The sequence below is a fragment of the Lates calcarifer genome, linkage group LG19, assembly GCF_001640805.2.
Source record: "Lates calcarifer isolate ASB-BC8 linkage group LG19, TLL_Latcal_v3, whole genome shotgun sequence".
NCBI lineage: Eukaryota > Metazoa > Chordata > Actinopteri > Centropomidae > Lates > Lates calcarifer.
In genome coordinates this window covers 15,286,492-15,303,540 of record NC_066851.1, presented here as the reverse complement: position 1 = coordinate 15,303,540, position 17,049 = coordinate 15,286,492, and the positions used below count along the sequence as shown (strand labels likewise).

The 17,049-nt window shown below is 45.2% G+C and overlaps 1 protein-coding gene across 6 annotated transcripts in view; it reads right to left on the bottom strand.

Annotated features, from left to right (window-relative positions):
- Window positions 1–17,049, bottom strand: part of meis2a (Meis homeobox 2a) — an 80,757-nt gene that overhangs the window by 45,719 nt on the left and 17,989 nt on the right. For 4 of the 6 annotated variants that reach the window (XM_018663438.2, XM_018663442.2, XM_018663443.2 and 1 more), the window contains exon 8: window positions 755–900. In XM_018663438.2, the coding sequence (XP_018518954.1) occupies window positions 755–900 (146 nt within the window). The remainder of the gene's footprint in view (window positions 1–754; window positions 901–17,049) is intronic. The other 2 variants (XM_018663439.2, XM_051078015.1) reach the window with 1 other exon arrangement.

Here is a 17,049-nt window from a genome sequence, read left to right as displayed (position 1 = left end):
GAAAACAGCAAAGCAAAGAGTATTTCATTATTTTACCAGCTAAGTTTGAATTACTGTGGCATCTGCATATTTAATCCAAGCCATATTGCATCGCTGTGCTCAGTGAAGTGAAAGAGCTGTCTGACTGAACTGTTTGGCAAACAAACAATTTCCTCTCAGCTATAGAGGAGAAATATATTAGCATGCACCATCTCAGCCTCAAATATGAGCTAGCATGTCACCAAGTCAAGCAGATTTAGAAATGTGAAAATGTGAATCTTCACTCATTCCAATGATAAAACAGCGTTTAAATACATGGCAAAGCTGTAGATCGGGTATAGAAGTTTCAAAAATCTGTGTAGTCGACCTAAATCTTTACACACCTTTACATGCACAGTCATTCTCCAGTTACTAACTCTCTCTGTCTGCCCCAGAAAAACCTCAGGCCAAACAAACAGCACATCTCATATTGGAGTAAATGTCATGGATTGCTGGGCCATCTCCCTCTTACTAAGAGTGTGCTGAGCAGAGTAAACAGTCCAAACTGATTAGATTGACCTGGTCACTGTGTCTCTCTGACAGGTGGCTGACAGGTGAGCATCACCACGCTGCCGTCACTCACTCCCTCAGTAACGACTATGTGACAGCTGTGTGTGTGTGTGTGTGTCTGGGCATGCTTTCTTTGAGTGTGGGTGTGTGTGTGTGTTTCTACCTGAGTTGTTTTCATACACTTGTATGCGCCCCCCCCCAAAAAAAAAGTAATTGCAGTGCTTACCGTGAGATGCTGGAACAGCCACGCCCTCATGATGTTCGTGGCCACCTTGGGGAATATGCCACGCTTTTTCTGCCTCTTCTTATCCTTGTCCGGATCATCGTCATCCCCTGTTCCAGGCGATGCAACGCTGTTGTCTAAGCCATCTCCTGGACGGAAACCAAACCCAGGGTTAAATAACATCCCAGACCACACTACTGACTCAGAATACAATGAAAAAAAATCTGGATCTAAAAATTCTCAAAGCTGAAACAGAAGTACAGGCAGCCAAAGCTGAGTTTAAGGCTTATGAAAGATGGATAAATGGACAAATACCACAGATACCTATGAAGGAATTCAAAAACACTGCACTGAGGCCGAGAGAATTGCCGCAGCAAAGCCAGCGTTATGTAGTGGAGATATGGAGGTAGGGGGATTTAAATGGCTTTAGACGAAGGCCTGTACAGAGAGTGAGGGGTTTACTCAGAGGCCTTGCAGAGTTGTTCTATACCCCAGAGCACAGGAGAGGGGAATAGGGGTTAATGACTCTAATGTTATGGTTGGACACTGAAACACTAGGTTCCTCATTCCAGTTCTACAGTAGAAGGAGGAGGAAGAAAGAAAAAAAAAGGACAAGGAGCCTTCAAGTACAGTAGAGGCTTGGACTCATGTCATTAATTCAATTAAATTTGCATGCTTGACATAATGTAGAGGATTTTTTTTCATCTTTAGAAGAAAGCCAAAGGGGACAGGAAGGAGTTATGCAGACATGTACAGTAATACACAGACATTGATGAATTCATGTTGCGTGCGCAGACTCACACTCGCATACAAACACAAACGCATGAGAATTAAAGTAGGGATGTGATTTGGGGGTAGGTTCATTGTTGCACTTCGATGCACATAATGGACTCGTCTGTCCCCCCCCTCCCAACGCCCCACCCCATCCAAAACCCAGACTCTCTCAGTCCTCCTCTCCGACTTTGCTTCCCTTGCAGCAACCCCTCCCCATTCCGCCACAAGATTAGCATGACAGGCCGGCGGCGGCTTCGCCTGCATTAATGTCCGTCAGTGTTTGATTTCAAGAGGAAAACATGCGTATACCCCGGCACGATTCCTCCTTTAAATCGAAGTTTCCATCTTTGTCCCTTGCCTTTTTCTTCTTCCCCGGCATTAATTGTGCATTAGCAAAAATGATTTACTTTTAAAAGTCATAGTTATTTTTTCTTGCCCCCGGGCACAAATGCCTTGAAAGCCTTCCTTGAGGGCATCTAAATTATGTATCTGAAAAACTCCTCCACTAAGGCAGAGAAGGACCCTGACGTTCTCAAAATTCAGACTCGCATGTCCTCCTGTTTTTGGGGAGGCATCAATCACAACCACCTATACAAGCCTTAATCTTGCATAAATATTTGAACTAATAACATTAAAAAGGGGGAAAGAAAAAGGATCCGACTGGTGGCGTAATCAAATGCAAAATAAATGAAGAATACAAGGACAGCAGGGGCCCTCACTTCTAACTACTTTGCCCACTCTCTTTTTCTCTTTCCTCCCCCTTGTTTTTCCCTCTCTTTTTTCTTCTCCCTCTCTCTTTCTTTTCTCTCTGTGCACAGTGTTTTCCTTCCACATCATTAGTGCGGAGCCACACGAAAGAGGAAAACAGAGAAGTGCCGACTTTGCGCTCCCTGTGTGAAGTTAAGAGAAGCAACAGCCCCTCTGAAGGACATATGGGAATGGGGACACAGACTAGGGGTGTTGTAATTGTAGAATGGGCATTCATTAGTGGCAAATGCCGTAAATCCCAGGCTAAGTACGAATCCTTGTTCAGGAAAGCCTAAAACAATAAACTTTGGTCTGGCCGTAGCCTACCCTGACTGTGAGGGGCTTCCTGAGAAATGCGACCCAGACGGAAGTCAAGTCTAACTCCCCCTAGTTTGCTTCCAAACTTCAGGAACAACACAACTAGTGAGCTGTGAATCTTAACCACCCTCCCCTTGTTTCTCTGCTTTTGAGCTTCACTGAATAATGTTGATACACAGTTTGGTTGTTTGTTTGTGTGCCGCAAGGTTTTGTGTTGATTTTCGAGCTACTCTCCAAATCCCTCTCCTGCTGTGAGCAGTCAGGCTCATCCAATGGAACCACACAGTGGCCAAAAGGCTGGCAGATTAATTTTATTGACGTTTCCATTTTCACTGCAATGCGATAGCCTCCCCCCTGGCCAGGGCCAGAGCGACCCGTGCGTATTTACAGACTGACCTGTCACTTCATTACCCAGCATGCTCGCTGCCTCCTGCCCTAGCCCTGCGAGGGTGAAACCAGACTCCAAGGCTTTAAGCTCCTCTCTCTCCCTCTGTCTTTCTCTCACATGTACATGGATACTGGCATGTGTGCAGAGATCAGACATGTGGCATTCAAGCAGTAACTTTGAGTATAGTGTAAATAGTTGTTTTTGACTTACTACATATGTGTAGAAATATGTGTATTCTAAAATGAAGATGAAGAAAAATCAAGTGTGGACAGAAGGTGAAAAGAAAGAAACAAAAAAAAGAAAGCAGTAAAAAGAAGCAGGAGGACGAAAAGAAAGAGGAGAAAAAGAAGACCCAACTTGCACAACCTCATTACATCTAAAGGAGAGCTGGTGCTTTGCATCCACCCCCACTCCTTTCTTATGAGCGAGAGAAGGAACGCTGCAGGGCAAATTGTCCCAAACGCTAATGGCTTCTGACTGTTCCCTGGCAACTCTGCCATTCTAACCTGTGTGGATGTGCACTGAAAAAAATGGGGAAAGGGAAAAAAAAAAGTGCAGGGCAGAGCAGGGGGAAGCGTCCCATCATCTGGCCATGTGACACAGATGGGGGTTGGCTATTAGGAGGCAGCCGAAAGGCCTAGGGGAGCCGAGGTGCTGGAGTGTAGCCCCAGGCACTTTTGGAAAAGCAGCGCCCTTGGAGACGAAAAAAAAAAAAAAAAAAAGACAGCCTCCCTCTCTCCCCACTCTCTTTCTGTCTCCCCTCACTTTCTTCCTCTCTCCTTCTCCCTCACCCACTCTATCAATATCTTGACTTAAAGTGCTTGCAATGAAAGTTTGTGCATATTTTCATATTCACAGAGCCCGAGAAGGTGTAATCAGGCAAGATGGAAGACAATGACCGCACGCAATGAGGGTGAGGGAGCGAAGGAGCACGCTAGCAAACAAACAAGCATGAGTCTGGGAGCACATTACGCTCACATACATTCCCTCTCTCATCACCAGTGGGTGGTTATTAAAAATGCATTCAGATATATCTCCTTGTGAGTAAATTGGTCTCAGGGCTGAGCTCATTAACGGGTTGGGAAAGGACTGTAAACACACTGCAACTCTGCTTATCTAATGTTGGCACATTCAGGGTCACGTCAGGATTTCTTGCACAAAAAAAATTGGTTTTCCACAAAGTGTCCTACAGTCTCTGCTGGGGGGACTTTGGGGAAGTCCTAATGACTCTAGAGATCATGCTTCATGTCTGGGAGGCACCCTGCCCCTGAGGGAACCACTAAGGTCTAGTCAGCCCTGAAAGCATTATGGATATAACCGTGAATAACACGGTTGCAACTGCAGCTCTATCAGTACACCAAGAATGCGCTCCCTCCCCTACCATTCCGATATACCCATGCATGAATGAATAATGACTTGTCAATAGCTGGAATACACATTCAAACCCAGTCATGGTTAGTGATCAAATAACACTCCAGACTTATTGGTCCCTATACTATTAATACACCTACTGAAGAGCCTGAAGACAAGCTTTAGATGTTGTGTGTGTTATTCTAAAGGCCGTGCAGTGATTTTGCACTGGGAGGCCCCAGCGTTTGTTTCAGGGTAATGAAGCAAGAGTGTAGAGGCAGTGGCTTATGGAAGCAGTGGTTAAAGTGACTAATTACAACAGACCCCCCACGCCCCCTGTCAACCCAAAACTAGTCAGACTGTTCATCCAAGCTCGCCCAATAGGAGAGAGAAACTCGTGAGGACAAGTTAGAGGGAAAGAGCAGTAGATGGTGAACAGAAGCTAAGAGGTTTGTTGTAGCAGGGGGCTCCCTTTGGCCTTCTCTACCTTAGCGCACCATAGTGACCGGGCCCTCCAACCCTCCCTCCAACACCCTCCTATTACACCACCTCTAGCCCTGCAGGCTTGGCCGCAGAGAATGAAGAGAAAAGAAGAGGGGGATTTAGAGCCTCCCTTTCCCCTCTTTTTCTCCTCAACTTTTCAGCCAACATAAGCGGCGTTTAGCACATTCAGTCCCCCCCCCCTTCTAAATGGCAGCGAATGAGAGAAGCAGTGGGGGCTCCTCTTTTGTCCGTCTGGTTACCCCTTTTATTTACTCTGGATTTACGAAGGGGTCTTTGCTGGCTCTGGGAGCACATGCTCTTGACGCACACACAATCTCTCTCACATACACACCGTACACAAACACGTTGAGGCTCTATTCACACTAGTGGAATGGCCGACCCTCTGTTGCTCTGTGCCGACTGGGGATTACAGGTCTTCTGGCTATAACCACATGCTAGCAGTATGCTTCGCACTCACATAACATACAACACAGACGAGTGCTAACGAGCAGAACATAATCCCTTTAATGATAAAACACACACTCGAGTGTCCAATTTCTAACAGTAAGTAACCCATCAGCGTGTCTTTGTGTGACCACACACCATATGGTTTACTGCGCTCATTCAGATCCATACAGTAGATGAGGGCCTTAAACGGAACTGTTTTAGTGTGCACCACTGCAGCCAGTGTTTTACGCTGATTATTTCCTGATCTGTGCTTAAACAAGCAGCAGCCCCTTGCACTGGACCATAAAACAACAGCTTAGTAAACAGCAAGCATGCTGACAAATTGGTAGCGCTCAGGCCGGAGTCATTAACAGCCCTAAAACCTGTCAGAGCAATTACAACAAACTCTCTCCTTCAGCAAGTCTCCCTGCCAAACTCAGATGTCACTACCCGCCTCCTCTTCGCCACCGCCCCCCCACCCTTCTTACCACTGGGACACTGGCTAAAGGTGAAGGAGGAAAGACTACCACTTTTCCCTCTCTCCTCCAATAGCCATGACACCCCAGAGAAATGAGGACAAACCTCCTTCTCACACGCAGCTGTATCTGAATCCTGGGTGCTACGACTGAGTGGTTCCTTTTGCATGAGAAGTAATGTGTAGTTGTCTCCCCCCAAAAACACATCATTAAGTGTTCCCTTAAATGAAGTGGAATAAGAGCTTCTAATTAGATGGGTTTTTTCTATGTGTGGGGAAGCGAGGCAGTCAGGCAGTAAGAAAGGCAGGGAGGAGGGGGGGGTAGTTGCTCGACAACTCCTGTACCTCTTCTCCTCTCTCCCTTCTCCGCCCCTTCCCTAAGCCCCCTAACCCTGCCATCAGGCAGATATCTCTCTGTCATCCCTGGAATGCTGGAGATAACTATCGCCTCTCCACTGATACAAGGCCTCTCTCCTCTCACAGGCACAGTGCTGACCCCAGTGCGTACATCCCTACCATTGAGGGCGAGGTTGAAGTGGAGGGAGCAGAGACAAAGAGAGGGGAGGGGTGAGGGTGTTGGGTTGGAGGTAAAACTTGTTTTTAAACAGCCAGTTAGGCTATTTTACCTTTTAACCTAAAATATGGGCTGGAGCAAAGCCACCCTCCCCTTTCAGCTTCTCCCCTGGAGCCAAAGAAGAGTAGTTCGTCCAGAAAGGAGAGGGAGGAAGGGGGGCAGGCTGCCTGGTTACTGCCTTTTCTCCAGAGTCACTGCCGAGAACTCTCTTGATCTTTTCATAAGATCATCATCTGCCAAGAACCTAAAAATGTAGCACTCGGTGCACATTATCAAATGCTCTACAGAACTTATTGCTCCTGTGATTAACCTGCTACCTGTAACCAAGATTTTCTTGGTGTATCATAAACTGAGACTTTGACAGTAACACAATGATTTGCTTATGCCTCCAGAGATTCTAATATTTTCCTCCAGTTCTGAACATTTTTATGTGGTTATGAACACACAGAAAAGTGCAACTTTTACACAGATGTATGTATAAAAGAATGTACGTCAGCTGAGACAAGACTCTGCCATCTAAAGGGGGCTTTATTTGAGGAGGAAAAAAGATCCAAAGAAAAGAGATGGAATAAAGATGTATAAAAGAAAGGAGGCAGGCTCTTGCAGATGTCAGGACCCAATTTGCATGAATGGCAAAGGGCTAAATTGCAGGGGACGGGGGAGCTACCCTCCACCCCCTCACCCCGCTCTTTTTGGGGGAACTAAAAGGGAGTTGTGATGCCCATGACTGCCCCTCACTCAGCAGACAGAGATCAGTGGCTAATGAAGGGCTTTGGGTCTCCACCAGACATTTCACACTCTCTGCCTCCCTGATAACTCCACCCCGCTCCCCCTGCAACTCCGACACTGCCGAAGAAAGTGCCGCTGCTCTTCCCTTAGATTCCAAATCGAATGGGGCTAATTGGTCTCGCAGGTAATCTTGGTTCATCCTTTTGTCTCTTAATAAACAAATTTACAAACCTGCCAATGTGTCAGTGTCTACCCAGACTTCGTCCTTCTTTCCCCCATCACCATATATAGTACACTTGAGCTATTCTTAGTGGTTAAAACTGTGTATATTGATACTACTCCCTCTATAATTTATAATTGTTAATAAAAAAAACAGGGCTGGATGCCCACAGAGAAGCATACCTAAATCCTAAGGTTTGATGCTGCATTAAATATTAAAGAATAGGTATTTCCCAAAAGCAACTGAGGCTATGGTGAAGTGAAACAAGCTGGATCATTAGTAAAACAAGCTTCTTCCACACTATTTGTTTCCTAAAAATTGCTACTTTGCTCTACTTTGGAATGATAATGTAGTGAAGACAAGAAATAAAAGACGAGAGAGAGCCAAAGAAAACAAAGAGATGTGAATCACGCAGATGCATCATATGGATCCATCTGCTAGTGAAGAAATGGCTTTATAATCCCCGTTAGGAACTATTGTATATCAAAGCCTTCTAACTAAACCACCAGAAAGAGCAGCTGAATGCAGGTTGCCAGGTGGTTTTGTGATTCAGAACAGCTTACACTGTTTGAGGCAATGTATTATAACAGCATCAGCAGAGATTCTCTACCCTCAATTACAGTTTGAAACCAAACAAACAAACTCACTGTTTTTATACTGAGACAGGATGAAGACCTGGATTTATTACAGACATCTTTGCCACACCTGATGGACAGTGGCATCAAAGCAGAGTTTAACAGAGACGAGGGGGGGTTTCAACGTAGAGCTGGAAGGAAGGGTTTGGTAGAGTAAATGGATTAAAAGGTTTATAAATCAACAAGTCAACCATCAGATTGTAGCCTCTGCTCAGCAGCCCTCTCATCAGCCAAATGCCATGAAGTTTTTTTTTTCTCCTCGCTCTCGTTTTTTTTTTTTTTTTTTTCACACAAATGTCCTGGAGGCAGGGAACAAAGCGAGCAGAACTGATTACTGCGCTGTTGCCCCGCTCCGCCAGTCTAAACTCTGTTTGGCTTCCTAATGAGCTCACTAAAAACCCAATTCATCACCCATAACCTCTTCTCAACCTGCCTTGAAATCCCCCATTATTGGGAGTCAAGGACAGTCCGTTTACAGGCTTTGGGCTAGGGTCAAGGGCTGCGATAGGTGGATGGCAGTGGCCGTGGCAACAGTGCGGCCAAGGTTATTTTGACATAAGGGATACTTCCTATGTGGCTTATCTGCCCCCTCCCAAGTATCTAAACATGTTCACCATATGCCACTGATTTCCCTCAAACCAATCTTTTCCTTTGATTGTCACACATTATTGGATTTATACACCAGAAAATATATTTGTTTTTACTATTTGAGCATGTTTTTTTTTTTTTACACCCAACACCAACCTCCCCCCATCCCTTGTGCCCCCTCCAACCTCTTTCGCAACACCAGCGGTGTCCCAGACTGAGCGCAGGAATGTCCGGCTTGATGGCTGCAGCAGCGGGAATGTCCCGTTCCAGTCAGCTTTCGCACCAGAGATTTCAAGTTTAATACCCCTTCGTCCCATCCCCGCAAAGACAGGAATTTGGTGGGAAGGGAATGTAGCAGAATGGGGGGGTGGGAGAGTGGAATACAGTTGGTCTATTAAGGATGGGAAAGAGTTTTTAAAAAAAAGAAAGGAGAGAGAATATGGTAGGTAGATGACTACCTGAGAAGGTAGGAAATGGGATGAAAAAGAAAAGGAATAAAAATATATATCTTGATGATTAGGTATAGGATGGGAGCAGGGTGTTGGCTGGAAAAGGTGGGGGGAGGGTTCAGAAATGGAGAGGTGGAGGAGGATAGCACAGGGTTCGGGTAAACTCCCACAGTTCCTCATTACATAGAGTTGAAATGAGTCTCCTGACACCTGAGCTGTAACCAAGAGATTACAGAATTGATGAATCCTTGGTTTAAAATGCAGCTGTTTTATTCTGCTTTAGTAATTAATTCTTTTTCCGATAGTTTATTGATTAAGCGTAGCCCCTGATAAAGTTCAAACTGAGAGAGATCCCTCCAGGGTTTTGGCTTGGCCTGCTCTGGAGAGTCAATGAAAACTTCCTCCCTCCACCTGCATCTCTCTGTCAGTCGCAGTTTACCCTCATAAATTAGTCAGATCTGTGAGGAGTGTGGATCTTGCTTAGTTGATACTTGCCTTGTCTGCCCTCTTGCTGAAACACTTCCCTGTTATTTTTATACCTTCACACCTACGCAAATGCAGATGCCCTTATTGACAATGTTACACAACTCACCAAAACATTAATTTGTAGAGTTTTTTTTTTCCTTGCATACTGAGATGATACATGTACTCATGGATACAGCTCTTTCACCTAGCTGCCAATTCCTTCGCTTCCTTCTCCCTCCTCCCTTGCTCTCCTCCTCATCCTAACGGGGAGTCATAGCATACAGAACAGAACGAGAGCATCTCCTTTCACAAAACTACTCTTTCATTCTTTTTAATCGCTGCGTTTTTCCATACAGCTGTGAGTGAGAAGTCTGATCAACAGAGGGTAGAGCAGGTCTCTCCAGGGGAGCCAACTAGCAGAGAAATCAGATACAGCTTTACAAGAGAGTCAGCTGCTCATGTCTTGTCAAGACCCCTCACCTACTGGCTCCTTTACAAGTCAATAACCAGGGCCCAGTGTCCTCCACTGGGCCTTGGCACACATTCACCTCTTTCTATAGGAAGCAGAGGTGGAGGAAGAAGGGGAGCGGGGGCACAGTTTTGGATTCCATGGTGTAACGCTTAATGCTACATTATTCTGTATGATATCATGGAAATAATGTTGCATTGCTAACTCCTCCTAAGCTCCTAACACATACGGGAATATATTTCCACAGTCCTAGCCGTTTTGGGACGCTACATCACTACATTTATCCCCAATACACAACACGGAGTCCTCTGACATTTCTGTAATGCATAGTGACAAATAATTGGTGACGCCATGAAGACAGAAGAGCCAGTTAAAAGCCTTTTTCAATATTAAAAACTAATGAAAGAGTGAATGAATTATGAAGGTAGAGGGGAAAAATATAATTAGAAGGTGGAAGTAGTGCTTAATACATTTACTCGAGACTATTTCCTTTCGTTAATGGGACTGCAGCATGCAGAGGGGGGGTTTTGACGAGGCTAGTATTGACGGCGCGCCCTGCTCCTTAAGGTAAATCCAGCAGGTCATTTCATTAAGGCCCAATTCCATGGCACTAATTTTGATTTTAGGGGCTTGACAGCTGTTGGCAGTGAAAATTGCTATGGCAGGATCAGTGAGAGAGGAGCCTATTACCGCTGTGAAAAATACAAATTGCAAAGCCTTGGTTCAAATTACTGCCACTCTGCCTCGCTGCCCCACCAAAAATTCGTATTTCATCACACTCCTGGACCTTACCTTTTGATTAGCTGCATGAAAAGGGGGAGTAAAAACACACAGCAATCTATTTTGGAATAAGGATCAAATTTGACGAAATGCAGAGAAAAAAAATCATGTGAACATACACATACCTATTTACAATAATGTATAGTACACTGAGTGGCATAAAAATATGAACACCTTTATAATATAATGAAATGCCTTGCAATAAATTCTACTACAATGAAAAACTTAGGCTTTTTTGTTTTTTTTTTTTTACTACTAGAATACTTTTTCTATTTCAGTTATGTGGTGTTTTGAAGCTGCTGGTGTTGTATTGGTCTGTATTGCATCCATAGATGCAAATATTTTCTCATTGACATATGTTCATTAGGAACACTTTACAATATAATGCAACTCAATTAGCAACACTAAGAAATCAGATACAGCTTTACAAGAGAGTCAGCCGCTCACGTCTTGTCAAGACCCCTCACCTACAGCTTCAGAAATATAGACTAGAATTAACACCTCTCCCACACTGTTGATTCATTAATATCCCAAAAGTTGAATTACAACATACAGTGGTTTCTGTTTTGGCCCCTCATGCATTTTTTGTTTGTTTTTAATTTTCTAAATGAGACATTTTCAATCCTCCCTCATAATCATAGTTACTGTTGGTTGGTCTAGCAGTGTGATGGACCTGACTCACAATGTGAGCTCTTAATCGCCTTGCCTTGCAAGTTAATATGCAGCCTTTAAGTTCCAGAAGAAAGAAAAAAAAAAGCTCTTCCTCTGATGCTATTAATTAGCAGTGCTCTATAGCTCTCAGCTTTTTGAAGCTCTCCATCTCCTTTTGTTTCACCCTCTCTTTTCTTCTTCTTTTTTTTGTGCGGCCTTCGTTATTGACTTTTCAATTTTCCCCTCACATCCACCCCCTGCACTAGCAGTAGCACCAGTGCTTCTGCGGCAGTGCCCAGCCCGACAATACCCCCAAGCCCACTCTCCGAGACGCTGGCTGGGGAGCCCTGAAAGCTGGGCCAGCCCTACAGCTCCCACCAGCCCACCACTCTCTCCCCACGAGACCAAAATCAAAGAGAGAGGCCCTTAAAATATAACCATGGGTATAATGAGGGTGCTCCAAAGAACAATAAGCATATACACCAAAGGAGAGAGGAGAGTAGGAGTACAAAAGAAAGAGAGAGAAAACTATAGGAATGCTGGCCTGAAAGTGTTCTTGAGAAGTGAACAACAGAGAGTGGATGAGAAACAAAACACAACGATACTGTGCTGTGGGAGGGAGGCCAAAAGGGCCACAGCCAGTGGTGATGGTAGCCGGGGCCACGCATCTATCCAACCATGTATCTGAACCCAAAACAACAAGGGGGTCTGCCGCATGCCTCTGGAGCTGAAGGAAGCCGAAGGGAGCCAAGGGGAGCACGACTAATTTCTGCACAACAATAGGCCTGGATGGGCGCCCACACAATGGCAGGTGCTTTGAATAGCAGCAGGGCCCTTGCAGCAGGGATCTTCTCCTCTCTCACTCCGAGGGCTCGGGCTCTGGCTTGTGTAACCTCTCATTTTCGGCCGGGCTTCCTTTTGACTCATAAAGGATGAAAATGATCTCATGGGGGGAGCCAAAGGAGTAAGAGACAGCCAGGCCTGTGAGGCACAATTCACACCAAAGTCCATCTGTGTTTTCTGTACATATTATCAACCTCCTATTTCCTTCTCCCCCTCCATTCGGTCTCTATTCCTTTTTCTTATCACTCTTTTCTCTCCTTCTAATTCCCTCTCATTACATTCGCAGTATCTCTTCCTCTCTCTCTTTTGCTTGCCTCACTCTTAACTCCACGTTTTTTTTTTTTGGTTTTTTTTTCCCCACCTCATTCTCGGTTTTTTCCATCGACTGTTTGTCTGTTGTGTTGTTATTTTCTGGAGTGGTTGTGTTTGTTGTGCTGCTGCTGGGCTGTCCTGTAGGCCATGATGCAGTGGTAAAGGCAGTTTTCCCCCCACCTTAAGAGCATTCTTTCCGGGGTCACAAGGTCAGGCTTCACAGATGTCTCCTGCAGACACTCAGTTGTCTAAGGACTGCATCCCTGGGAGTAAGCATTTGTACTAAACAATGCAGCTTTTTCCCCCCTCACTTTGGAAAATGTTAAATGTTTTTTCTTTTTTGTCTCTTTTTTTCTACCTCTCTGTTTTCATTGTTTTATTTTTCAATGAAGCTATAGAATGAGTGCAATTTTTCCAAGGTGGAGGGTTTTGTGTTTAGATAATGAAAGCAAGCACTGGTTATCACAAGATAGTGGTGTTTTTTGCCTGCTTTCATTCTTTTAAACACTCCCCGTCTCCCTAAGTTTCCTCCAATTGTTCTAATGGGGCCTTAGTCATCCTTGCCTGATGGCGGAGGGAAAGATGCTTTTAAAGGTCTTTTTCTCTGCTCAGTATGTGTTGCCAGGAGAGAAAAATGAAAACATGTAGTAACTGTCCTGAAATACACACTGAGAGACAGATACAAGAAACCCTTGAGTAAGCAGGGCAGAAGCCAAACAAAGAGCGGCCCTAAATGAACAGAAAGACAATATTTGAACTAGAACATCTCTGTGTAGCCTCAATCTCAACAAAAATTGTAGAGGAGAGAATTCCTGAGCCAAACGGCTTTCATTAAAGGGAAATCAGCTTCTGCTTTCTTAGGGGGCGGAGCGTAACACTGGTAAAAGAGAGGAGATTGCAGCATTTAACATGCAAGTTCTGCCTCAGAACATGGAAAAGTGTGTAATTGGAACAACATTTTAAAAATCCAGGCACTGAGCTATCCTTGAATATCTCGCTCCTTTTCATCTCGCTTTCCCTTGTTCCTTTTTCTCTTCCTTCGTTTGATATGGTGCTCTCGCTTCCCCCTCCAAACATCTCCTCTGTATTCTGCAAATTGATAACCCTCTAAATGAATTATGGTAAATGCATAATGAAGGTTTTCTCTGCTTCAGCCCTGCAGCCAGCCAGGATGCAGCATCTCGTTTGGCATGTTTGATTCGTTTTGTTGCGCATTTAGCCCCAGTGTTCCTTCAGAGTGTTCACTGCTTGGGGCATGTAAATAAGAAATTATCCTTGCTGACTAACATGGCTAATACCTCCTCTGGGGTAATCAAAAATTATTAGACGCTTGCTACCAATAAACATTAGGGCTCATGGCACTAACCACTGTCAAATCGCTCACCTCCGCCTGCTCCCCAATAGCCATAAAATGGGTGAACAAAAGTGATCAGGTGTGGAAAAAGCACTCTGGCTATGTGGAAACTGTGAGACCGCGGGACTGCTATTATGCCTAAAAAAGCAGCCCTTGGCTTTAAGAGTCATTAAAGCATGTACTAGAGTGGGAATCAGACTAGAAAATGAGCTTATCTTGCATAATGCCCTCAAAAGCTTTGCATAAACGTGAAAGATGTGCGCGTGAAAATCAGCGGCAGAGAGGAAGAACTCGGATTGTAACACACTTCCTTTATCATCCTCCCACTCTCTTGGACGGTGGCAGCATGGTTAAAGCACTACCTGTAGGGTATTGCTGCTCTGCTCAGCTCCAAATATGCTTCAGTGTGTGTAAGCCCTGGTTTACACACAAATGAAAACCACACAGCAAGTGAACAAGCTAGAGCTGGCCTTGCTTAGCCACTCCGCTCAACCACGTGCTGTCTTTACGGGAGGGACCTTTGCTGTGATGTGGGGTTCGGACATTAGGGGGAGGAGAATTGGGAGGGTGGGGGTGGTGGAAGAGATTAAAGAGCCAGGGGAGGCAGAAGAAAGGAAAGAAAGTAAAAGAGCACAAGGCCCATTGGTCAAACACAAAGGGGGAGAGAGGGAAAGGACATTTGAAGTCAGGGTTAAACTCCAAATAAGCACACCTTAAACGGGTCTGTGTAAGCTGGCAGTCAGGGTTTTTGGAGTTTCCCTGCAGGTGTGCCTTTGACAGACTTGGCCTCCATAACCTCTCTCTGATCTAGACTGGGGCCCGGGGTTGGACACAGAAGAGACCGGTGGCATCTTGCTGCCTCTGCCTCCCATTCTATGTCTATTACATTCGCACACGCATGCTTACACTCTCTGTAAACACTCACACACACAAACACACTGCCAGACAGGGGGGAAAACAAATCTGGTGAGGACTAGCACAATTGGATTATCACCTCTTAAGGCTGACTTCTAGGCTGACCCCCTTCAGGCTAGCCTGCTGAAACAAGACAGAAAATTTCCTGGGAAAACACTCTCCCTTTAAAGAAACAGAGCAATGTTGTCCCTGTGAAAATACAGCGGCGGCAGCATTAATGGACATGGAAATGCCCTTTGGGGCACATGCTCAAATCCCTTTTAGCCATATTACATCAGACCCCTGTGCACTCCACATCATCACTATATACACTGGAGTAATCAGCAAAGGAACATGGGTGTGTAAACCCACTGTATAATGTACTGATACAACAGCACTGCACTCTGTCTTTGTTTTTGACCTGAGCCTTTGGGTAGAAGAGAGAAAAAGTCACTCCCCTCCTTTTACTATAGTTCATTCATGATTACTTCCCTGCAACGGTTTCCTTTCAGTTTTTTAATTATGCTCAAGTCACTCCCAGATAAGCTGGTCTTCATCTACTTCTCAGAGAAAGACAGAAGGAGAAAAAAAGAAAAGAAGAAAAAAAAACCTTTCCCTCAAGCTTTTCCCTTAATGGCGCAAAACAGACATTCTCCTCAGCTGCTGTCAGAATAATCTGGGTAATTTTTTCCCTATGTTCTCCAAACATTAGTTTGCACATTAGGCTGACCCAGTTAATGCGCCTTTCCTGCTGCGTAGGACCCAGTTCCTGGCCAAGCTAGGCCAGGCTGGGTTGGGCCGGGTCATGCCGGGGGCCTGTTCATGATTATGGACCAGAGGGACCAGGCCCCAGTCAGAGCTGAGGGAGAAAGAAAGGAGGAGTGGAAGAGAGAACGATAAGAGGAGGAGTGGGAAAGCATGAGCTGCAGAGTGGATGGAGGGGCAGAGTGGTGGTGATGTTGTGGGTATAGGACTGTTACTGGAAGTGGAGCTGACTCTACTGGCTGTCCTTGTCCTTTTACAGTTCCTTTTCTCTCGCTGTTTTCATGTGTTTTTTTCTCTCATGATCTATAGACTCTAAGAACGTAACACAGGGTCAGAAGAAAGACAGCCGAGACAGAAAAAAGGAAGAGAGAGAGCGGAAGGGGAGGAAGGAAGGAGGGAGCTGAGGGAGCTGATCATTCTCTTTAATCACATTTTGGATGAGGGCCAGGTAGTCTGCGGTACTGAGAGCGAGACAGAGAGGGGTGAGTGAGGAGAGGAGTGTGAAGGGAGACGGCGGAGAGAGAGAGGGGAAGGGGGTGGGAGAAGGAGAGATGGAGGAATAAATGGAAAGAGAGGGAGAGAGAGGATGAGAAAGGGACTTATGGAGAGAGGGGATGAGCCTGAGAGCAGAGCCCCTTGAAACAGCCTGAAGTGCAGCAGCGCTTAAGCAAGTGTGCACGTATGCCCACACATGCGATGTCTATGCGAGTGTATGCAAGGGAGAGTGACAGCCGTTCCCGTAAATGCCCGCGAATGCTGAATCCAGCAAGAATCTGGTGTTAGAGCAGAGGCAGGGAGGGATCCATTTTAAAACTATGTGCATTAACTATACTTTTCCCCATAGATTAAGCACTCCACATGAATAATTTAGCCTCTTTTATGCTAATGGGATCATGAAAGTATCCCCTCCGTACCGTGTTTTCTCCCCCTCCACAGCAACTCTTCTCAGCTTTCAACAATGGCCCTACCCCTTCCCAACAAACCATCAGACAGACATACTGCACTGTTTTCACAACAGGCACCTGACTAACATGGGGCTGACATGTAGTGACAAGGCTAAAATTGCACACAGTAGCTTTTCTCAGAAACACTGAAGCATTGTTATCCTCATTAAACAGGTATATCTTTAGCTTATTTTCCATTTAAGTGCAACTTGCTTCCACTTGCTAGCAAGATATAAGTTAAACGCGCATTACGGCTGCACTTGGTTTAATGTTGATGTGATCGCTGCTGCCATTGAGCTAGTTTTGTAAGTAGCAGACTACTCCTCTTAAACTTTCTGATTGCTTCACTCTGGTTCTCTGTGTTTTCTTTTTGTGAGGGGAAGTGGACATATCCTGTGTGTTTATGTGTTTCTTCGCCCTTTTTTGTTCAGCCTCTGCCATCGCACACTGAAATATACCCATGCCCATTTACAACACATAACACACCCTTGTTGCTTCAGCATTGTGTTGTGGTGAGGTGGGGGCACTGTGTAAAAATTATCAGTGCTCCAACAGCTGGGAGTGAGAGCCATGAAACAGCAGGGCTTGGGTCTGCTTTATTGTTTATCTGTTGTTTATGGGCCAGTGTTCAGCTTTAATTACTA